Here is a 23,344-nt window from a genome sequence, read left to right on the forward strand (position 1 = left end):
CTTCCAGTCGCCATTGTGGGAAGTCAAGGCAGGAACTCCAAGCCTCAATCCACAGTCAAGAGCAGAGAGAAATGGATGCACCCAGGCTGTCTGTTTCCTTGCCAGTGAGATGACCTGGGTAAGCATGCCTGCTGCCAACCTGACCACCTGAGCTTGATTCCCAGGACCCACACGGTGGAAGGAGAGAACCAGCTCCCACAAGCTGTCCTCTGACCTCTACATGCACGCCTTGGCACACATGTGTATGTACACACACACTAAAAAAAGTAGTTAAAATAAATATAACAGAAAGAGTTGTGTTATTTAATGATGTAGATACCTACCAAATGATTCAGCCCCAAATTAACAGCAGCTGCCTATGGGAAAAGGAAGCGGGAACCCAGTGATTTAAGATTTTCATCAACTGCATGCAAATGCAACTTGGAGTAAGGGCTGAAGAGATGGCTCAGAGGTTTTAAGCTCTGGCTGCTCTTTCAGAGAACTCAAGTTCAGTTCCCAGCGCCCATGTTAAGTGGCTTACAATCATCTGTAACTCCAGTCCCAGGGGATCCAATGCCCTCTTCTGGCCTCCGCAGGCACCAAGCATGCACGTGGTACACAGACACACATGCAGGAGAAACACTTGCACACATTACAATAGACTACATTTAAAAAGTTGTGTAAAAGGTAATTAAGCAAACGGTAATCTGAATCAAAAGCAAACACAAGCAGCTGCTGACTGTCCCTCTAGAAGGCCCATAGGTCATGGATGCCGAGGACCTGGGCCACTTCCAAGACACCTTGAAGAGCACCCTCTATTATGAGCAGAGTGGTCAGGGCTCTGGTGCTGCACCCCTTCTCCCAGAACAAATGGGGTGCCTCAAAGCAACCCTTAGCGAAGCATGCCCTGGACAGAGGCTCTGTCATCCACTGTCAGAGCCTCACATTCATTTTAATGTGTTTTGGAAATGCAATCCACATATCAAACCTGTGATTTCACGGAGATGATTGCTTAGGATGAAGTGAAGTTTATTAAGTGAGAGGATTTCAGGAAAATACAGTGGGTGCTTCATATGCATGAGTTTCAATCCTCAGATTCAATCAACCATGGACAGCAAAATACTATATAAAAACAGGTATCTACTGAACACATACGGATATTCTCCTTGTTGTTGTTGTTCCTAAACAACACAACAGAACATCTACAGAGCATTCACATTGGGTTAGGTAGTCTAAACATGCTGCAGGTGATTTAGCCGAGTGTTCAAGAAGATGTACTTAGGTTGGATGTGAATATGGAGTCATTTTATATATTTGTCTTTTCTTGTTTTGAGACAGGGTCTCTGTGTGTACTCCAGGCTGGCCTAGAACTCACTATTCCCTTGCGCCACTTCCCAAGTGTGGGGGTGTGCCACTTTGCCTGGCTATCCATTGGCTTTTGTATCCCTGGGAAGAGTGTCCCTGGACCAATCCTCCCTAGATCCTGAGAGAAGACTCAGGAGCAGCGTAGTTGAGGAGACTCCTGGAAATGGGAAACCTCATTTAATTGGGAAGGGTATGACAGAAGACACAGGAAATACTGACCTAATCCAACCCCAGGGGTTAGGGGCAGGGACTGAAAACCTGGAGAAAGAGAGGGATCAGTTTGGCAGAGGCAATGGGGGAGGAGTGGTGTCCCCAGCTGTCTCCTGACAGCACTTGGTTGAGGAGCAAGAGATGGAGGCTGAGTTTGTCCTCCTCTTCTGTGACTCTTGAACTGCCGTCCTCTCTCAGGGGCCGAGTGTCTTTCTTTCTACAAAAGGTCCTGCAGTCCAAGGCAATTGTGTCAGTGGCGGTTGTCCAGAGTCCTTCTGGGCTGCTTTCTCTCTAGGAGACAGGACAGTGACCGCAGCTGTAATGAGAACAATTACTCACACACTGTGTGAATGTGCTGAAGCCCTCTAAAGAACTTCAGCTATGTTAACCTGAGCTCACACACCCTAGGAGCCAGCCTGCAAGACATTCCCGGGATCTTTGCCTCCTGGTGGTCAAATGCCAACATTCCCTCCCATGTGAACAGGCTGACCCAGGACACTGCAGCAATGATGGTGTGACATGAACACTTAGGTCAGGAAGACACTGTGTATATGCACCACATTTTCACTCTCCGCTGATCTGTGTAGGCATCTCTGCCACAGGCATAGTCCTTTAGGTGTGTGCATGAGCATTATAAAGCTAGGCCGGGATAGATCTATTTTTTATCCTTTGAGAAACCTGCACACTGATTTTCACTCTCACCAGCAGTGAATAAGGGCTCCTGTGTTCCCACATCCTCATCAGATTCATTGTCATTGGTTTTCTTGATGATAGCCCCTCAGACGAGGGAGAGAATCTCAAAGTAGTTTCAGTTTACATTTCCCTGGTGGCTTAAAATGTTGAATGTGTCCTAAGATATTAATTGAATATTTATACTTCTTCCTTTGAAAACTATCTGTTCAGTTCAGTGGCCCACTTATTGATTGACAGTTTGAAAATATGACAGATATACACATGGAATCTTATTCAGCTGCATAGAAAAGTGAAATTATGGGGCTGGGCAAATAGTTCCATTGATAAAGTGCTTGCCTTGCAAACACAAGGCCTGAGTTTGATCCCCAGAACTCATATATAAACAGCCAGGTATGTGGTGTGTGCTTGTAATCCCATATGCTTGAATCAGCTGAAGTGGGTGGTCCCTGGGGCTCGCTGGCCAGCTAACCTTAATTAGCAAGTTCCTAGCCAGGAAAAAACCCTGTGTCAATGCGGACGGCCTCTGAAGAATGTCTGTGGAGGAGGCACCTGTACACATGTGCATAGAAACACGCAGCTATGCACACAAGAAAATTGAAATTATGATATTTGCAGGAAAAAGAATGAGACTGGGTATAACTCAAATTTAAATGGTCTTTTAATTAAAAAAAAAAATCTAGCCAGATATTGGGGTGAAAGCGGAAAGATCAGAGAAGCAGAGCAAGCCACAGCCACCACCTCTTACCTCACCAACTCCTCAGCCTGAAAGAGCTCTAAGTCAGGTGGTGGCAGGGCACACCTTTAATCCCAGCACTTGGGAGACAGAGCCAGGAGGATCTCTGTGAGTTCGAGGCCAGCCTGGGCTACAGAGCAAGATCCAGGAAAGACGCAAAGCTACACAGAGAGACCCTGTCTCGAAAAAACAAAAAAGAAAAAAGAAAAAAAAAAAAAAAAAGAGCTCTAGCCGAAGCGCCTCTCCCGAAAGGGGTTCCTCCGCCAATAGGCCTCTGGCCGAATGAGCTTCCTCAGCCTAAAAGGCTTCTAGTTCCTGTCTCCTCACGCCTTATATACCTTTCTCTGCCCAGCCATTAAAGGCATGTGTGCTTACCAAGCAAAGGCATGAGATCTCAAGTGCTGGGATTAAAGGTGTGTGCCACCACTGCCTGGCTGTTTCTCCCCTAGACTGAATCAATCTCATATAGTCCAGGGTGGCTTTGAACCCACAGAGATCCAGATGGAGCGCTGCCTCCCGAGTGCTAGGATTAAAGTGTGTGCCACCACTGCCTGACCTCTGTGTTTAATCCAGTGGCTTGTTCTGTCCTCTGATCCTCAGGTAAAGTTTATTAGGGTACACGATACATCACCACAACTGAGAGGTATTAAGTGAGGTAACCCAGAAAGACAAACGCCTCCTGTTCTCTCCTACATGGATCCTAGCTTCTGATTGATTTGGATATACGTGTAGGTATGTGCATGTGAGTGCCCGTGAAGGTCAGGAGCCCAGAAAGGGGCCCATGAGGGGGAAAGGGGAACTTAAGGGAGTGGGTGAAGAAATTATCAGCACACAGGTGATATGAAAGTGAAAGGGGGTTGCTGGGGTTGAAATGGTACAAATGGGGGCGGGGGGTACAGAGATGGGGAGACCAGCAGGAGGCGGGCAGGATCAACCAGAACTAAGCATGCGTGGAAATGCCAGCAGGAAGCCCGTTGCTCTGTGTGTCAATTAAAGAGTAAATTGAATTAAATTTAAAGAATACTGTGTTCCTTGATCTCCAGTGGATCAGCTGTCCTGGGAAGCCAGTTGACACACCATGAGGACACTCAAGCAGTCCCAGCAAGACACGTGTGAAAAGCTGAGTCCTCTTGCTGACTAGCAGCACGGACTCAACAGCCAGACAAGGAGGCCATCCTCCTGCCTCCAGCCCATAAACCTTAGAGGACCACATAGCTCCCATCTGAGCTGCTCCCCAATTCCCACCTCCAGACCCACATTGTCTTTTTATTTGGTTTATTTCTATTTTTATTTATTTATTTATTTATTTATTTATTTATTTATTTATTTATTTATTTATTTATTGAGACAGGGTCTCCCCTCATAGCCCTGGTTGTCCTCATAATCTAGAACTGTCTGGCTTCAAACTCACAGAGATCCTCCTGCCACTGTCTCCCGAGTGCTGGGATTAAAGGCGTGCTCCACCACCGCCTGGCTAGTGGTAGGTCCTTTTCATTTTATCTTGACATGGGATCTTCCGTTAGCCTAGACTAGCCTCAGACTTGTGATCCTCCTGTTTCAGCACATACCCATATGTTCCATGGCACATATGTGGAAGTCAAAGGACAACTTGAGGGAGCCATTTCTCTTCTTCTGCCATGAGCCCCAGGAATGAAAGTCAGGTGACCAGGCTTTGCGTCAAGCACCTGTACCCACTGAGTCACTTCACAGGGCCATGTCCCCACTTTATAGATGAGAAAGTTAACACAGAGAATTCAAGTAAGGGGCTGGACAGATGGCTTAGTGGTTAAGGGCACTTGCTGAGTACCCATGCTCAAGTCCCAGCGCCCACACAACAGCTTACAACTTTGTAACTCCAGTCTAGGGGATCCTATACCCTCTTCTGGTCTCTGCCAGCAGGCATGCACATCATAAATAGACATACATGCAGACACAATACCCATAAAACAAACAGACAGAGAGTTCAAGTAACTTCCCTGAGGTCACATAGATACCAAGGGATCTAACCCACAAATTATCACGAATTAGAACATCTCTTCTACAAGACACTGGCCAGGAGAGATGGGCAACAGGCCCACAGCAAGGGAGAATGGGGCTGCACTCCTGTAAAGCGAAGGGAGGGAGCAGGGAGAGAGCTCCACGCTCTGCAGCTCAGCTGGCCCCGGTCTGCATCCTGGGTTCTCTGAGTGACACAGACCTGAGCAGGCAGGAGATGGGGTGGGGGTGGGGGGGGTGGGGAACTGGGGATAGGAGGGTGGGGACTTACATCTGTGAGCAGCCTACTCTATGGGGTGCTTGTGACATCACCGTCTTTCCAAAGCCATCTTGATCCTTAGACCAGAGAAGTCTCAAGGGAAGAAATGGAGTCTTATCATCTATATCCCTCCCACCCCTCAGCCCAGAGCCAACCAGGACTGAGGGCTTTCTGGTCCTGGGGCAAATGTATGGGGCCACACCACCCTTAAACAGGCCGCCAGTAGAGGCCAAGCAGGGATTAGGAAGCCCTTGTGATCTGAGGTCTCTGCTCACAGGAGTGGATCCAATGGGCAGTTCAGAGAAACTGACACACAGAGCCATGGGAGCTTGGGGCAGCAGAGGATTTCTGTAGGGAGATTAGAAGCATCCCTAGAAAAGCAGAGGCCTGAGGATGGACAGAAAACAGCCCAGGTGAATGCTCCAGGCAGAGGGTACAAGGTGGAAAAGGCCTGAAGCTGAGTTCTCAGGGGCAGAATGAGGAGCAAGGTTGTAGAGCAGGAACTGGGCCTCTGGTTACCTGCTGTGGAGGCCTCCCGGACTGGTCCTGAACTCTCTCTGTACCCAGACAGGCCTTAAACCTGTGTACCTACTGCCCCAGCCCCCCAAGTACCTCAAATCACAGGCCTCTACCCACTGAGCTATATCTCCAGGCTGGGTAATTCCTATTCTTTGAGGTTTGGGGAGCAACCAGAGGTTTTTGAGGAGGGTGTTTGAATAATAGTAATACTAATGTTCATTCGGCATCTACTGTGCCGAATCTAATCGAATCTCATCTACACAGCCACATCTAATCGGAACCTCACAGCAGCCTGTGTGGTGGGTACTGCCCTCCCGGCCCCCGTGCCCCATCTGTTACCTGCAGAACCTGAGGTGCCGAAGTTCATCTAGTCAGGGAGGGAAGGAGCAGGGCTCAGACCCCGCAGTCAGACCCAAGGCTAATGCTTTTTACCTGCTGCCTCCGAACTTCACTCCATGCAAAAATCTTAGCACTAGAAGGAACTCTAAGACTCCCAGTTCCCTGTCATCTCCCCGATGAGAAACTGAGGCCCAAAGTGCAATGCAGAAGGGAGGTGAGGCTGGATGGGTGAATCTGGACTGCAGGAGGGACTCCATCCTAACTTCCAAGGGTGTCACAGAGGGTATCCTTGTGCTGGGGACAAAATCCAAACTCTACAAAAGCCATCCCGTGACTCCCTTAAAGCCCCCCTGTCACTAGGTCCCAGCTTACCATGCTGTTTCTCCATTGCTCTTCTCTCTGCCAAGAACGGCCTCCTGCCTGACCTTCATGTGGTCAGGCTCCTCGCTGTCAATGAAATGCCACCTCCTTTGAGCTGATCCACCTTCTCTAAATTACCTCTATGTTCTCATATTGCTTATTTTTTTTTTCATAGCAATTACGATGATCTGAAATAACCCTTTTTTGCTCCTGTATTTCTCTCTTCTGATTAATATGTAAGCACTGGACGTGGGAGTGGGGAGGGACCTTATTTGCCATCCTGCATCCTTGAGCCTTGAACAGAGCCTGACACACAGCACATGCTACGTAAGTTTTTGTTACATTTTCTTATCTTCTGTTGATGAAGTCGACAGAAGGGACCTCACTGTGGCTGGAACTTCCAGCGCCAGCACGGGGCCTGGACATGATCAAGGGATGAAGGCAGGGGCATCATGTGGTCTCCCAAGGTCTCTGTTCTTTTCTGGTGGGGTGGCCAGAGCCATGGGCTACTCTTTGTGGGGGAAGACGTAAGACTGAGACAGCGCTGACTCTGTGCCTTCCTGGCCGAGGCATCACAGCGTCCACCCTTTTTTTCTGAAGAGAGGGGGCCGATTTAACACCGGACCTTGGCACCCTCAGTGGGCCTGGTTTACCACGAATGCCCAAGAATTTCACTCCCTGAAGGTTGGGCCAGGCTCACCAGCAGGTGGCTAAAAGCTAGTGCAAGCTTCGCTCTGTAGGAGAGGTGGGGCTGCATTGCCTTCTTTGTGCAGAGGCTAGTGCGGCCCAAGCAGAGGAGCTAGATGTGCGGCCTCTGGTGGCAGGGATGACACAGGCCTCCTCTGGGCCTCCACAGTCCCTGCCTTTCTTTTCTTTGCCATACCTGCAAAGCCCCTGATCTGCTTCTCTGTCTGGGCCAGTGCAGAAGGCTGAATGTGGATAACAGCCTGGGCGTCAGACCCAAGACGGCCGCCTCACATCTCTGCCCAGGATCACACAGGGTACAGCAGTCACAGATGCACATGGCCGGAGAAAGCAGCTACTTCCTCTGATCTGAAGCCATGACAGGGGCAGAGGTCCTGCCCCACACCCCTAGCTTCTCCCTGCCAATGGCCTGTGCGTCTGGAACATCACCTTCCCTCGAGCCCCAGCTTTTTTCCTCCACATCCCTCCTTCTCTCACCCGCTTGCAGGGGAAACCAGGGGGCCAAGGGCCTAGCCTGGCTCATCACTGTGTCGGCAGCGCCCACAACAGGAGCGCACCGAGCGCAGGGTTGCCGGGGTCTCGCCGAGAGTGGAGGGGACCGAGGGCTGGAGGGGGAGGAGAAGAGGCGCTGCGGGAGGAGCGTGGGGCGGAGAAGACGGCGGGAGGGAGCGCGCGCGCCGGCGGCGGCCGCCCAGGGCCGGGGCCGCGCGCCCAGTCTGAGCCCGCCCCGCCGCCAAGCGTCACCGAACCTGCTTGAAATGCAGCCGGGGAGCCGGGGCGGGCGGCAGCGGTGGTGGTGGTGGCGGCGGCAGCGGCAGCTCCGGCGCCGCGGTAAGGACTTGGCGGGCTGAGGCGCGGCGGCGGCGGCGGCGGCGCGGGGGGCGCGGGGCGCGGCGGCCGGAGCCCCGGGCCCGCCATGGGCCGCCCAGAGCGGGGCGCGCTCCGGCCGCTGGCGCTGTTGCTGCTGCTACTGCTGCTGCTGCAGCTCCAGCATCTCTCCGCAGCGGATCCGCTGCCCGGCGGCCAAGGTGCGTACGGCTCTTCCCGGCCGGCTCTGAGCCGCCAACAAAGCGCGGCCGGGGGGAGGGGGCGCTGTGCGGCGAGGCCGGGCAGAGAGGAGGCTCCGGGGGTTCCAGCTCCCTGGATTTGCCCCTGGACCCCCCGCTTGCGGCTCTGGGTATCAAAGCTCTGTCCCCGCTCCTGGCATGCTCTTGGGGAATGGGCTCTGGGCCTCCCTTACCCGTGAACTTTGCGGGGGGTAGTCGTTCAGGGTCTCGGTTAAGAGGTTTGGTTTATTTGACACGCGCGCTCCGCCGCGTTGATGAGCAAAGCCGCACAATGCATTTCCGGGGACCCCTGCGGGCCGAGTGACAGGTTGCGAGGGGACTGAGCCGGTGCACCCGGTGCCTGTGTTGCCAGTGTGCGGGTCTCCCCTTAAGCTGGGTCCGCGTGGATCTGACTTGAGCTGTGTGTGAGGGTGAGTGTGTGTGAAATGCAGAGTATATCCACGGGCGGTAAGCTTGGGTCGGGTCTCGCCGTGCCATCAGTCGGTCCTGAAGCGGGGGAACCCGTGGCATCCTGTCCTCCCTCTGGATTAAGGTGCTTGAAGCCTCGGAGCCCGCCAGTATCTCCTCCTTTCCTACCTATACCTGCTGGACTTACCGGCAGCCGGGGCTGCACGGTGGGGAGACGGTGATCCTGCTCACAACCCCCTCCCCCTGCAGGGCCGGTCAAGGAGTGCGAAGAGGACCAGTTTCGGTGTCGGAACGAGCGCTGCATCCCCTCGGTGTGGAGATGCGACGAGGACAACGACTGTTCAGACAACAGCGACGAGGACGACTGCCGTGAGTCGCGGCGATGCGGGGAAGGGGAGCCGTGGGGGGCGCCATGCTCCTCTGCGCACGTGGCTGCATCCGTCACGGGGCCACCTGCCCCGGCTCACGGCCTTGTTCCCTGCCGGGTGGCTCTTAGCTGTCGGCGGGCGCCGGGTAGCAGGCGTGTCCTGCTTAGGGTGGAGCCCAGCGCCGCGTGCTGGGGCTACACGGGCTACACGGGCCCGGTACAGTGGGCGGGGACGTGGCAGCGCCTCTACACCGCTAACCTCCGTGGATCGGAACCCCAACCTGGGTCCAACTGGGCGCGCTCACTTCAAAGTTCCACGCAGTTCGGGCCGCGAGGGGATCCTTCCCCGCTCGGTTTTATGAATGAATGGACTCCCCGGGGCCCCTGATTGGCTGTGCAAGGACCACCCCATAGGCCCGTGGCCGGAGCGGCCAATCGTGGGGCCGGCGGTGTGCTGTACGGGGCTCGGCTCTAGGCCCTGCCCTGGCCGCACCCCCGGAGCTCATCCTCCGCTTGGTAGGCTCAGGTCCTGGTCACAACCCGCTGCTTTTCTGTCGAGTCACCCTTTAGACAGCAGCGTTCTCCTGCCAGCCCAGCCTGGCTGTGAGTCATGGGGCCACCGCAAGGAGGGGCCCAGGAGGAAGAGTGTGTTTCCTGGAAGCCACCGGAGCAAGGGCAGGGAAGGGAGGCCCTGCGGGAGCCCCGCTGCCTTTGCCGAGCCTGGCGTTTGCACACCCTGAGCCGCTGATGGACGTTCCTTCTTGCATGGGAGGGTATTCAGGTGGCTGTGGGGCTGCAGCCGAATTAGCACGCGTTCGCTGCGGTAAAGGAAAGGAGTTCCTGGTACTGAGAACCCAGACTCTTGTAGCCACATATACTTAGGAGGCTTTTCAGTTGTCACAGGAGGCCTGCTGTGTGTCTGCCAGTGTTGGGCATACAGGATCAGGCCAGCCCCCGCCTGCCCCTCACCCCCCAGCGTAGGAGCACAGTGTCAGAGCGGGGAGGGCACCAGGAGGCACACGTCCAGCACTCAGGAAAGGTAGGCTGACCATCACTCCCACTTGGAAGCAGTCTGTTGAGCCCTTGAGGTGTTTTTTTTTATTTAACATTTTTTGGGGGTGGGGTGCATGCAAAAAGCATGCATGAGAAGATAAGAGTACAACTTGTGGGAGCCGATTCTCTCCTACTTTGTGGGGCCTCAAAGTCAACATCCTTGCGTTTGACAATGAATGCCTTCACTTGCCTAACCATAGGACCGGGCCTCACTGAGTTCTTTAGACTGTTGGCCTGTCGGCCTGGCAGTCCACTCTGGACTAGCCTTGGCTCCATGACTTGGGCCTATTGAGCCTGACTGCCTCAGTTTCTCATTTTGCTGCCTTGACTGTTTGGAGGACTAGTGCTGGCGATGTCACTGAGATCAACGAGACCCTCAAGCGCTGGGGTTAACTGCAGCCTGTGGGGGTGCTAACCCTCTTCACAGTGGTTTATGTTACCGAAGAAAACTGGCTCCTGAGGTTGAGTTACTTGCCCCAAGTGGCTACTGAGCTGCCAAGTAGAAGCCTGAGCTTAAGCATCTTCTACCAGAGTTCTTATCCTAAAAAATATGAGAGGGATTCTCATGCCTGGGAGGTGTTCTGGTTTTCTTAGAGCTGCGCTCAGAGGACAGGGTACAGAAATGGAAACTTTGTATCTTGTCCCCTTGGCTCTTTAAATCGTTAGTCTTGTGAGTGCGGTTGTGAAGCTTTCCTTGACTCTCGTTTTATAGATAGAGATACTGGCTCAGAGAGATGGAGTGATTTGCCCAAGGTCACACAGCACAGGGTGACAGAATTTATCAAGATCTCTGCCTGCCCTGCCTGTTGGCTTAGGGCATGGATTATTGTAGTGGAGAGTGTGATGTGGATACTTGGGCCTGTTACTTTGCGTAAGGATATGGGCATGATGAGCAGGGGTGGCTGGTAATCTGAGACAGGACTAAGAGAGCTCTGACGCAGTCTGGAAGCTGCTTTGGTTTGAGATGGGTGAGGTGGACTCCTAGGCAGTCGGTGGGCAGAAGTCCGTGACGCCAGCGGTGTGGAGTGGAGAGTGGTAGTGGCTTCTGGCAGCAGCAGAAATTGGTTGCACACTGCTTGACTTTCCTGAGCTTGCTTCCTCAGGCGCCCAGCGGGAAACCTGTCTCTCTGTCCTATATTAGAGCATGGGGAGTCTTCTCACGGGGCTGGCAAGAAGGGGAGGGGAAGGTACTTAGAACTTCTTCCCCACAGACCTGGAGAAATCGGTCAGCAGTTAAGATACTTAATGCTCTTGCAGAGGACCAGAGTTCATTCCTAGCATCTACACCTATGTCCAGCGTCTCACAACTCCTGTAACTCCAGCTCCAGGACACACACACACACACACACACACACACACACACACACACTGAGGATACCCCGTTCCAGGCCACCTGCCCAGACTCACTCCACCCTCGATACCTCCCTCTCTGCCACATCCATAAGAGCCCTGGTTGCTCAACCTCTGTACCCTTCTAGGCTGCAAAATAGGGTAAGGGCAGTGGTTGTAATTTGAAAACGAGGCCAATGTAGGCACAATGAATCCACACTTCTGGAGTAGCCCATAGTACCGGAGGCTGAAGGGAAGGAGGGAGCTGAGACAAGCTTCCTCTAGGAGGCTACTGCTGAGCTCAGGCCTAGAAGAGTCCCTCAAGACTTGTCATCATAAAATAAGTGGCACGGGGCCGGTCCTGGTGGTTCGTGCCTTTTGTCCCAGCACTCTGGAGGCAGAGGCAGGTGGATTTTTATGAGTCGAGCCAGCCTGGTCTCCATAGCGAGACCTGGTCTCAACAAACAAACAAACCCACATAAAAGGCGGCACACACCCCGTGCAGTAGAGGTCCCCTATGTGCAGAGAGGTCATGCAGTTTCTCCTTGACTCTGGAACTCACACTGAGGTCTTCTAAGTCTCCATCCTTATCTGCAGGGAAGGCTCTTGGCCCCCAGCTGGCGGGCTAAGGAAGGGAAGCTGACTGGGGCCTCAGTTCCCAGAGTGCCTTCAAAGCAGAGGAAAGGTCTGCCGCCCTAGGGCTCCAGCCAGGGGAAGTTGGGTGGGACTCCTGTGAACTCACGGAGGCCTAGGTTTCCTGTTGCTTCCTGGTGGTGTCTGGGAGCAGAGGTGGGGATTCTGGTCTCTGGCCAGGCCTTTGCTCCCAGACCATCAAACACAGCAGCTATTGACACTTGCCAAGCATTTGCCGCCGAGGCCATGGGCATCGCCTGGTGCTCCTCCAGTCTGTGAGATGGTTGACCCTGTGACGCTTGAGTCATTTCTACCTCGTAGAAGCTCCGAGGGGTCAGGAACAGTTGTGTGTAAGTGAAGTTGCTTCGCTGTGCATTTAGGCATGCGACCATGGAGCCTGCACAGGTCCCCCCAGGGATCCATTTCCCATCCTGCGCTGATGTGTGAGGGTCCTTTCCTCTGACTGCCCCAGCTCCTGGGCTGCTGGGCTGCACTGTGGGAGACTGGGTCAGGGAGCCCTCTTTCTGTACTCACCTGCCTTGCCCTTGTCTCATCTAGCTGCCATCATCCATCCACCCTCGTCAGTGAAGAGCAGGCACAGCCCAGCCTCCCTGGCTTCACCCCGCCAATTGGTCCGGGCCAGGCTACGGGAATCCCAGAGCTTGCTTGGTGGTGGTCTTATGAATGATAACAGCTTGGCTGTAATGTAGCCCTTGTGTGCAGGCCACACTCTATTCCCCCTTTGGATGGACGACATCGTTGACAGAGAGCCGTTCTCTGAACCTCGGTTTCCTCGTCTGACCGAGCTGCTCTCCCCCGCAGCACCCTGAGGATGAAGCGAGCACAGGAGCCTCTTTGTCCACCTTCCCTGTCAGGCCCCGTGCCCACTGCCCTCCAGCCTCTTCCCGCCTCTTCCTCCGAGCCTGGCCACCATCGTGGCTCCGGTCTCCTTCCTTCTGCTTCTCACCTCCAGGCCTTTAGTGTACTGTTTACCTTCCCAGGACACTGTTCCCTCACACGCTCCATTTTGTTATCTTAGACGATTCAGGGAAAGGGTCACCTCCTTGAAGAAGTCTTCTCTGCCAGCCACTCAGGCTGAGATAAGATGACTTTGGGAACAAGGCTGAAATCTCAACTCTGCTAGCCCTGGATTATAAAGCCCTAGACCTAGCTGTCCCCTCCTGGTCGAATGGCCCTGGTGACGCTAGTTCCTCCTTCCCAGAGAGGTGGGGTTAAGTGAGATAGTGTGTTTGGTGAGCAGGGGGCAGTTGACAGTGGCAGTGGCTAGCGTGGTGGGAGAAACTAGGCTGAGCACCTCAAAGGCTGCTAGGGCAGCTCCAGGACCCAAGTTTCTGAAGGCTACAGCAGGGGGTGTGGCTTCCAGCAAGGGGTGTGGCTTCCAGCAGGGGGTGTGGCTTCCAGCAGGGGTGTGGCTTCCAGCAGGGGGTGTGGCTTCAGGCCGTGGATGGTCCAGCCACAGTGGAGGTGGCTCCCAGATGACCTAGAGGTGACAGAAAGTATTTAGAGAAGTGCTAGGGAAGAAATGATTCTAACAGCCCTGGCTGGTCTCTGAGAGTAACCTGGGGCCGGAAGGGCAGGTCCTGGGTGGCCAGCCTCCTGTTTCTTTCTCCTGGCTGTGTCTGCTACCATTGTTGGCACGGCCTCGCTGTCGGCCCAGGTCTGTGCCGCTGGCCTGTCCCAACAGGCCTTGGGAGCGCTGTTGAAGGCTCCCCTTGGGCCATGATGGGCCCTCCTGGGTTAGAGTCCCCTCACTGTCTGCAGGCTGCTGACCTGACAGCTTTCCTCCTTGGGGAATTAGGTAGCAGGTGATCACAGCCACGGGTCCCCAGGGACGGAGGAAGAGAGACCCGGAGTGGAACAAGCACCCTTCAGGATACAGTCGGGTGCACTCTCCTGGCCCAAGGTGAATGGTTCTGTCCCCAAGGCCCTCGGTGTTCTAGAAAGTCAGGCTGGGCCCCAACCTCTCCCCGGGGACCTTTCCTCACCCTGTCCCCCCTTAGTCTCTGCCAGCCTCTTGTTGGGCCCCAGGGACTCCAGAAGAGATACCTCCCTCTGGAGATCTCCAACAACAGAAAATGCTGCCAGCCCCAGGCCCGAGACTGTGTTGAGCAGCTTATTTTCTTCAGCTCCTTTGCTCTGTTTCCTTCTCATTCCCATTTTAAAGAGGAAACAGACTCAGAGAGAGATGGCGTGGCTTGTGGGCTGCATATGGCCCGGTGCCTCTGGATTGGAGCTCTGCCATCTAAACACTCCTGCCTCAGCTCCTCCTCCTCTCTCTCTCCCTCCCCCTTCTAGTCCTTCTTCTCATATTTTCCCCCCTTGAGACATGGTCTCACTCTGTAGACCAGGCTGACTTGGAACTCACAGTAATCCTCCTGCCTCAGCCCCCTGGGCAGTATGACTACAAGTACAAACGAGCTTCTTCCTCAGCTCTCTCCACCCTGCTGAGGTCAAAGGGTACATTTCCCAGTAGTGTCTCCCTAGGGTACAAGTTTCTGGCCTGGGGAGTGGGGTTGGGAAGGACCTTCTCTGGAGACCCCCTCTCCCAGCCTCATAGGCTTCTGTTAGCTGTGCCATTCAGAAAGGAGGACCTGAATGTGCTGATGACGGTGACCGAGTGTCAACCTACTGTCACTGCTCCACCTGTACTCCTGGCTTCCAGACCCCCGCTGTCATCAGGGGTTAGAAGTAGGGTGCTCGGCTCCTGGGTGGGACCAGGGGAGGAACAGCAGATGTTCCTCCTCCCGCTCTTGCACACTCACCTGCCACACCTCTCTGTTCCTGCTGAGCTGGGGAAAGGGCTGAGAGGCAGACACATGGCTATCACACCTCAGAGCTTTGGGTTCTGGTACTGGGGACCGCAGGAAAACACTATCCTGGCTGGGCCCTGCCGGGCCTCTCAGGGTGTCTGGCAAGCTTGGTAAAGTGATCGTTCTGTGTGTATGGCTTTCTGAGTGCGCTCTCTGCTGGGTCTTGCACAAGACTTCTAGCCGAGGCTTGGAAGTGTGACAATTGCATGTCATAGAAGAAAAAGCCAAGAGCCAAAGTTGCTTGTCCTAAGCTACCTGACTGGTCAGGGGTAGAACTTGCTCCTGGCTGCAGAGTCTGTTGCAGCTGAAGGGAAGAGATCTGTCCACACACATCCGTCACAACAGTGTGTCCGACATAGTTATGCCACAGCCTCTTTCCGAGCCTTCTAGACATCTCTGCCAGTCCCTGTCACAGGCTCCCTCCTGAGCAGTACTAGCCCTGGGATGCCCTTGGTAGCGCCTGTTTTAATTACCAGCCCCTAAGCTCTCCCTCCTGTTACAAGCTGCTATGTTACCCACCCTGGGGCTGGAGTGGCCCAGGAAATGCCGAGGGCCTCAGGGGAAACCTGCTCAGTACCAACTCCGTGCTTCTAAACACCACACCGGGCTGGTGGTCTCTGTTCATTGTGGGCCGGTCCAGGACCCACAGCTGGGAAATCTGGGCCCAGGCACCTTGGGAGTAGAGACTCTGGGGTCCTCTCAGGTCTCTCGAATGTCCTGATGACTAAATCATCCAACATCATCCACCCAGTTCCCATGACCCCTGGCTACCTTTACCTACAACCTTCTGGATTTATTTTACGTGTATGAATTTTTGCCTGCATGCATGTACGTATACCACATGGGTGTCTGGTGCCTGTGGGGGTCAGAAGAAGGTGTCAGATCCCTTGGAATTGGAGTTATGGATGGTTGTAAGCCATCATATGGGTGCTGGGAATCAAACCTGGGTCCTTGGCAAGAATAACACATGCTCTTAACTACCGAACCACCTCTCTAGCCCCAAATACTGCCTTCTAGAACACGGCAGGACAAACAGGCCAAAGCCCTCCCGGGAAACGGCATCTGTGGAACCCATGGCCGTGGTCCTGTGGTCCCACCCTCCCCTGGACCTTGAGGCTCTAAAGAAAATTCATCCCCATACTCCGCCAGTCACTTGCCACCAGCTTGTCACACCCAGTGTCGCCCACAGACATGCATCTGGGAGGCAGGTGATGGAGTAAGTAAGCCCCGGTGTCCTGAAGAAGAATTTCAAGCTGAGGGGCCTCCCAGGACTTGGGCCGTTACTGGAAATTCTGGAGCTAAAACTTCAGTTAGTTCTGTTAATTCATGTATTTGTTTTTCCTCAGGGAAATGACTTTTTCTGATTATATGAAAGTAATTTTTTAAACACAAATGAGGTCCTATTTATTATTCAGGTCGTTTTCTCCTCACAACATATATAGTTTTCCATGCCAGTACCACAGATGTACACTGTTTCAAAGGACTGGATTATATTACACTGTGAGGATGGCCCATAGTGTGGGGACATGTTCTCCTGTGGACAGAGGTGTCCGTAACCCCAGCGCTTGGGGGGCTGAGGCAAGAGGATCTTAAATTTCTAGGTCAGCCTGGTCTTTGTAGCTAGACTCTTGACTGAAAAGAGAAAAAAAACCAAACACAATACACAAAACGAACAAAAAGATAAAGTCCTAGGAAGGACTTGGCTAGCGTGAGTGTTTTTATCATTGACACGCACCTTCCCGTCTCAGCAATACCCTGCCCGCCCTGACGGCCCCGTATCCAGCCAGCCCCAAGGACCTCTCTGTTCCCTAAGCACAGGGCCACCTTGTCCCAGCCTTGCAAAACAGACAAAGTAACCATATCTAGGCTGCACAAAGCAGGGATAAAGGACGACTGTGCTCCGGCCCCAAGGACACTTACCCACCAAAAAAACCCTAAAAAACAAAACAAAACACAATAGAACCAAACTATTGCTGCTTCTTCTGCTGCTGCTTCTTCTTCTTCTTCTTCTTCTTCTTCTTCTTCTTCTTCTTCTTCTTCTTCTTCTTCTTCTTCTTCTTCTTCTTTTTTGACACATTGGTAGAACCTGTCTCCCTCTTAGCTTTACAGTGATTACTCTGTCTCTGTCCCACACTGGCTGTGCGGCTTGGGCAAGTAGCTTCCTTGTCCGAACTTCATTTCCCCTTCACTCATTGGTTCTTGCTTTATGTGCACTGCTGGGCCCTCTGAGCGTCAAACTCCTGCCTGGGGCTGGGCTCAGGGCTGGAGCTAGCCCGGGGGATGGGAGGCAACCTGAACTAGATTTTGGTCTAGGCCTGGAGAGAGCGGCCGGGCATTTAGACGGCTTGCTGTCGAGCTGCTTCAGCTCCCGGTCGGGCTGGATGAAGTACAGCCATGGAGGGGAGAAAGTGCCCGGCTCGGCAGCCCCTCAGACCTGAAACAGCCACCGCGTGGAGGCGTGAAGACCAGGAGGTGGACATTCCCAGCCCCTCCACGAGCACGTGATTCCTGCACACTGTCGGGACCGTCCTCCGCCAAGGGCACAGCAAGAGGGCAGCAGGAGAGATGTAGGTCAGCTGCCCAGAGGGAAGGAGGCGACTGGACCACAGTAGTGCCTCGGCAGCCTTCCCCATCCTGACTGCAGTGGGGCCGAGGGCTGCCGCGTCTAGGTCCCCAGGAGCTGGCTCACAGTGGGTCCAGGGTGACATGAGGGACATGGCAGCTGATGAGGGGCAGGAAGGTCCCACCAGGCCCAGGTTAAGCCGCCTGGCTGAATAGCTGGAGGCAGCGTGGGCTTTCCTGATGGCCTGAATCCAAAGACATTCAAGCCAACCTTCCTCCATCCCCTTCCTAGACCTTGATCTGCCATCTGCTGCCCATCACCCTTAAAGCCCAGGTTTTTTGAAACATCGGGGAGAGAGAATGTGAAGTTGGGTAAGTAGGGAGAGGAGGAGGACCTGGGGGAGGGAAAAGAATATGATTTTAAAAAAAATAGTGTATGAAAAAAGTTATAATTTTAAAAAGTCCCTTCTTTTGGCCATGGCATACCGTGTGTGCCTGAGGTCAGGGGTAACCAAGAGGGAAGTGACCATTCTGGACAAACCAAGGTGACGACACTCTTCCTCCTACCCCTGCCAAGGTGGCCCAAACCAAGCAGAAGCCCCCTGCAGGCTGTTGTGGCTGGGATTTATTTGTAACTGGAGAGGAGCCAGTGGTCTCTGTTCCCAGCCCGTCCTGTGTCTCTGCAGCCTCAGCCCTGGCCTGTGATGCGCTGTCTGGCTCTCCCTGAGGACTGAGGTAGTTACCAACAGCTGGGGGCCAGGATACAGGCCCATCTTGCCAAATGGCCATTTGGCAGGTCATTGAACCTCTTGGGGGGGGTGTCTCTATTTTTTGGAAGTGGGGCACCTCTAGGCCCTTCTCAGCCCGACTCCTCTAGGGTTCTGTTGTTTTCCTGTGAAATTCAGGGTGTTCATAGAAGCTGGAGTTCATCATGGTCAGGTCCTGAGTGTGGGGCTCCAAGGAGCTTCAGGAGACCCAGGCCCAGAGACAGAAGCAGGAGGTGCGAGAGCCAACAGTAGGGACCCTAGGAGCCCTGCCCTTACCCTAAGTGACATGGTCTGAACTGTACACAAAAAGAGGAAACCAGATTCAAAAGCATGTGGGGTGTATGTGTGTGCGTGCGTGCGTGTGTGTGTGTGTGTGTGTGTGTGTGTGTGTGTATGGTGTGTGTGGTGTGGTGTGTGTGTGTGTGTGTATGGGGTGTGTGTGTGTGTGTGTGTATGGTGTGTATGGAGGGGGGGGGGTGTTCATGCAGAGGCCAGAGGTGGATATTCGTTGTCTTCCTCTATTGCTCGTATTGCCTTGAGTCTGGGTCTCTCGTTGAACCTGACTTTCACTGTTTCAGTTAGGCTGGCTGGCTAGTAAGCTCCTGGATCTGTCTGCTCTGCCCCCTAATGCTGGGGTTAAGGGAATGTGCTGCCTGTGACCAGCTTTTACGTGGGCGTCGGGTCTCAACCAGGCCTTTGTGCTTACACAGCAAGTGGTCTTACCTCCTGAGGCGTCTCCTCCGTCCTTCCCTGGAGCCTTTGATGCCTGTTTACTTCTGCTGAGTTGCCTCGGGTCACTCTTTAATGCCCGTGAGCTAGCCAGAGCAGACTTTGTATTGGCTGCCTGTGAAAGGGCGTTTGCCTCCTCCCGCTGCCGGCCTCACCGACAGTCTTCCCTGGTAGGGGCACAGCAAACTGGTGCCATCGTGGTTTGTACAGTGTCAGCTAGTCCCGGCCTCAGCCTGGGGTAAGTCCCTTGAACGTGAATCCCAGACTGTCCAGTAATAAGATTAAGTAATTCCTGTCTCGTGGAAAGCACCAGAAACAGTGTGGTCCCATAAGTCCGTCTTCTGTACGATTGGTGGAGGTCACACAGTGTGGACAGCAGTCATGTGGGGTAGCTCAGTGCTTTCCGTCTTTCCTTCCCTCTCCCTGGCATCCCCCCTTTCTCTCCCTCTCCCTCTCTACTCTCCCCTCCCCTCCCCTCCCCTCCCCTCCCCTCTCCTCTCCTCTTCTCCCCTCCTCTCTCTCTCTCTCACACAGGAAGCTGTACTTTATTGTGACTTGTTGCAGGACCTGAATAAAGCTGTGCCCCTCCACGGGGGTGGGGGGTGGGTGGGTGTTCCGTAGACCAATATTTGAGCCACTGTGGGCAGCATTTGAACTTCAGCTCCAGCGCATCTCCAGGCCTGGCTAGCAGTCTCTGCTTAGCTCATGGCCAGTTGGGAGTCCAGATGTGAAAATCCTCCTCAAGGCTTCACCTCACCAGCGAGGCCAAGTCCAACCCTCAACACTTTGTAGCTGAGCAACTCTGGGCAAGTGGCCTGACCTCTCTGCATACTCAGCCATCCTGAGTGGAGCCATCACGAACCCCCTCCAGGTGACAGTGAATTTCAGAGAAGCGGTAGCAACAGGACGATCCTTGACATCCTCTAAGCCTGTCTTCAGCCTGCCCCTGACAGACTGCCTCCTGTACCAACCACACTGTTGAAGGGTGGGAAGAGCCAGGGACCCCAGAAAGATTCTTTAGTACCCCTCATTCCTGTGGCCCCGGGCTGGAACTTACTGGCCCAGTTTCATTAGAGTGAGTCCTTCCAGGAACCTTGTCAAGAAATGAGCACAGGGCCTCAGGGACCTGTGGGGTGGTGTGCAGAGGAGGCTGCATGTCTGGCCTGCCCCTGGATGTGCCCAGGAAGGGAAGGACACTGGGCCCTGTAGAGAGGACACAGGCCTGTGACAGACAGAGATGAAGGACTGCCTCACCTCCATCCTCGGTCCCCTGCTCTGCCCCAGCATTCTCCCTTTGGGAATGGGAGGGCTGAAGGGAGAGGCTTAATCTGTTCTCTTCTGTGCGCCACTGGAGGCCTCTATATGTGGCCTTACAGAGATGCCCATCAGCGCCCCGAGACACCGCATCAGCAAGCTTTGGCCTTTGGGTAGGGAAGCAGCCTCTGGTCAACACTCCAGGAACCTCTCAGCAGCCAATCAGGGTCTAGCACCGCCTGGGACAGGAAACCCCCTGACTGCCCACTACTCTCTCTGTCAAGACAGTGTTTTTGTATGACACCTCTCCAGTCTGTCCAGCCTGCCTGCCTTCTGGTTCCAGCTGTTTCCGGGGCCTCTGTTTACAGAGACTGTTCCTGCCTCATTTAAGGCTGCTCTGGATTCCTTCCTGTCATGGCTCCAGTACAGGGAGGCTCAGCCTTGGGGGTCTCTCTCTCTGACCTCAGTGTGGGCCCCATACATATTCTCAGGTGCTGTTGGCGATGCCTGCCTGCCATCATGTGACTGACTTCTGGGGCTTTGGGAGGTGAAAGGTGATGACAGATGTGCCCAGAGACCAAGGTGATGACACTCTTCCAGATAGCTTCCTGAGCAGCAGCGCCTAGGTCTGTGATGGCCGTGGCACAGCACGAGTGTGGGGCTCTGGCTGGAACTTTCTGTTCCCTGTGCCCTCACATGTTGTGGTCCCCAAGATCCTTCTCCCTGCCTGCCACCTGTCAGTCCATTCCAGCATCGCCTCACCCTCTCAGACCCCGTGGTAGTACAAGGTAGCGCTCCCCTTAAGTCGGTCTTCCGCCTCCTGTCTGACCTCTGCTGTAGCACTCCGAAGAGGCAAAGCTATCCCCCTCCTTACCTGCCCTTCCAGGTGGCAGTCTCCTCAGCTGATGCTCAGGGCCAGTCACAACCTAACATGCTCCTGTCTCCTCTGCAGCCTCAGTCTCCGCCCCCAACCCTGGACTGTACTCCAGCCACCCCCAAGGGAAAAGCTCTCCTCTCTCCCAGGCAGTCCAACCCTACTTTACCTGTAGGGCCACCATCCCCAGGGCGCTTCCTCTCCTCTGTCACACTTCTCCCCGCCCTGTCCCTGTCACTCTGTCCTGTGAGTCTGATAAGAGTCTGTGGTTCCGATGTAGATGTGCCTTGGGGGCAGGGGGCAGAGGAGGATGCCCGTGCTGGAGGGAGAGGTGGAGGAAGTGGAAGGTGACCCTGGGCCTGGCATGCTGTCTACCTCTTGCAGTGTGCCAGCTCCCTTGGCCAACTCTGGGGATGGGCACAGGATTCCGAAAGTTCCAGGGAAGCATGAGGGGGATTGGAGCCCTGTATCCCTCCGTCCAATGTCCCTCTAGGTTGGTTATGTGCCCTGGGCCCTACCCCAGGATCACTGGCCCGTTTCAATATGTTTTCAATGAGCCTTAGCATCTGCCACTATGAAGGGGTGGAGGAGCCATGACTCTCCTCCCCCTGTGTGTTGTGGCTGGGGTCACACCAGAGCGTCCCCTCCACAGGGACTTTCACAGGTGGGGCCAGCAGGGGGCTTGCTTTGCCAGTGACAGTTATGTTTGCTTATGGCTCACCATTGCCAAGTGCTACCCCACACAAGGATGACTCACTTGTTCTGTTCCGCTCAGATCCGCCCCAGGATTAAAAGTAGAAGTCTCACATCTCAGGAAGCCCTCGGTCCCCTGGGGCAGCCTTCCTGCACCCCACAAGCCCTGGCTGCTGCTCCCCACCCCCTGCAGCAGGGCTTCCCCAGGCACTTGGGGAGCCAGCTGGGCATGACTCACTTGAAAACCGAAATGCTGGCCTCTACTCCACGTTTTGGAGAATGTAGAGAGCATCAGCCTGGGCTGAGCACCCTGGGTGTTCTGTAGAGGTCAGGACGCCAGCCACTGATTTGCTTCCAGCACAGTGTAGGATGGCTTTTTGGTTATCCACCCTCTCCCTGCTCACCTCTCACAATGATGGGTCTGCTTGTGATCCTGTTGCTGTTGGTACTCTGCAGGACATTTATCCATCTAAGTCCTGCTGTGACCCCATAACTCCCAGAGGAAGGCAGTACTGAAACCCTAGAAAATGTCAAAGACACTGGCCATCTGTCTCCTGTGAGGTTTCCATGTGTGGTCTTGAATCTCATGGTAGCCCTCGGAAGGTGGTCTGGAAAGAAATTACTAGACCCATTGCACAGATGGGAACACTGAGCTCTCAATCCCATCACTCCTGGGTGGCTGGGGAGAAGGGAGGACCCGTGGGTGGCCATGCTGTGGTCATGGTGGCTGTAAGAGGTGTTGCTGGGCAGTCTGTCCTCATCTTCTCTGTATGCCCACTCTGTCAGATGTCCTCATCTGTAGGGATCATGGAGACAGATGGAAGAGGAGGGGGAGATCCAGGAGGGCTGGAGAGGGGAGGGAGGGCTAGGAAGGCAGGGGGAGGGGAGAGGGTCCATGCAGCACTGCTCCTTCCTCTCCGGTTCTCACAGTTTGTCTGCACTGATTCCTGACAGATGGAGGGAGGGAAGAGCTGGTGCCAAGAGGCTGTCACCGCAGGCGGGCAGAGCTGGGGGAGGGTGCTTTGTGCCCGTGGTTTGTGTAGGGAGGGGAAGCAGCTGGTGGTCTGGCTGCCTGGCCTCCTCAGAGCCTGTTCCCCAGGAACTTGGGGGTGGGTTACGCGTGGATGTTGTGGGGCAGGAAAGTGGGCAAGGGGTGAGCCTGCCACCTGCCTCGACTGGCTGTGTCTTGCCCCTACCCACCGAGGACAGATGCTGCTCCCTTTCACTGTGCCTTGGGGGGGTGGGCAGGGACTCTGGGGGCTGGGACTGAGCTGTGGTCAAGGAAGGGCCTGGGGACAGGAGGCCTGTGGATCACAGAGAACATTGTGGGCTCAAGCAGGGTGCCTTCTGGGCCAGAGCTTAACGCCTGTGTGCGCTGTTCTGGGATTCCCCGAGCTGCCTTCCTGGCTGGAGGCCCCTGGCATTTCTTGTGGGCCCTGACATGTCCACAAGAGTGGACAGTCCTGACCGAAGGTTGATCTGGTCCCTTTGGTATGTCACGTTTCTTTAAGGTAGTTTCAACAGGCAAGAGTGGTTCTCCCCTCTCTCCCAAGCCCCAGGGGCCGCACAGGGTCCAGTGAACACTTATTGGTTGGATGGGTAGGTGGGTGGGTGGGTGGG

The 23,344-nt window shown here is 54.5% G+C and overlaps 1 protein-coding gene and 1 long non-coding RNA gene across 8 annotated transcripts in view; one reads left to right on the plus strand and one right to left on the minus strand.

Annotated features, from left to right (window-relative positions):
• Positions 1 to 984: 984 nt before the first annotated feature.
• LOC131905077 (uncharacterized) lies at positions 985 to 7,586 on the minus strand. Its single transcript, XR_009377850.1, has 2 exons — positions 6,465 to 7,586; positions 985 to 1,783 (listed from the first exon to the last, which is right to left on the minus strand). It is a non-coding gene; the product is annotated as an uncharacterized LOC131905077 (long non-coding RNA).
• Positions 7,587 to 8,073: 487 nt separating this feature from the next.
• Lrp8 (LDL receptor related protein 8) overlaps positions 8,074 to 23,344 on the plus strand; it is a 72,477-nt gene continuing 57,206 nt past the window's right edge. For all 7 annotated transcript variants that reach the window (XM_059254652.1, XM_059254653.1, XM_059254654.1 and 4 more), the window contains exons 1-2: positions 8,074 to 8,185; positions 8,882 to 9,001. In XM_059254652.1, coding sequence (XP_059110635.1) covers positions 8,074 to 8,185; positions 8,882 to 9,001 — 232 coding nt within the window. The remainder of the gene's footprint in view (positions 8,186 to 8,881; positions 9,002 to 23,344) is intronic.

The sequence above is a fragment of the Peromyscus eremicus genome, chromosome 2, assembly GCF_949786415.1.
Source record: "Peromyscus eremicus chromosome 2, PerEre_H2_v1, whole genome shotgun sequence".
Lineage (NCBI taxonomy): Eukaryota > Metazoa > Chordata > Mammalia > Rodentia > Cricetidae > Peromyscus > Peromyscus eremicus.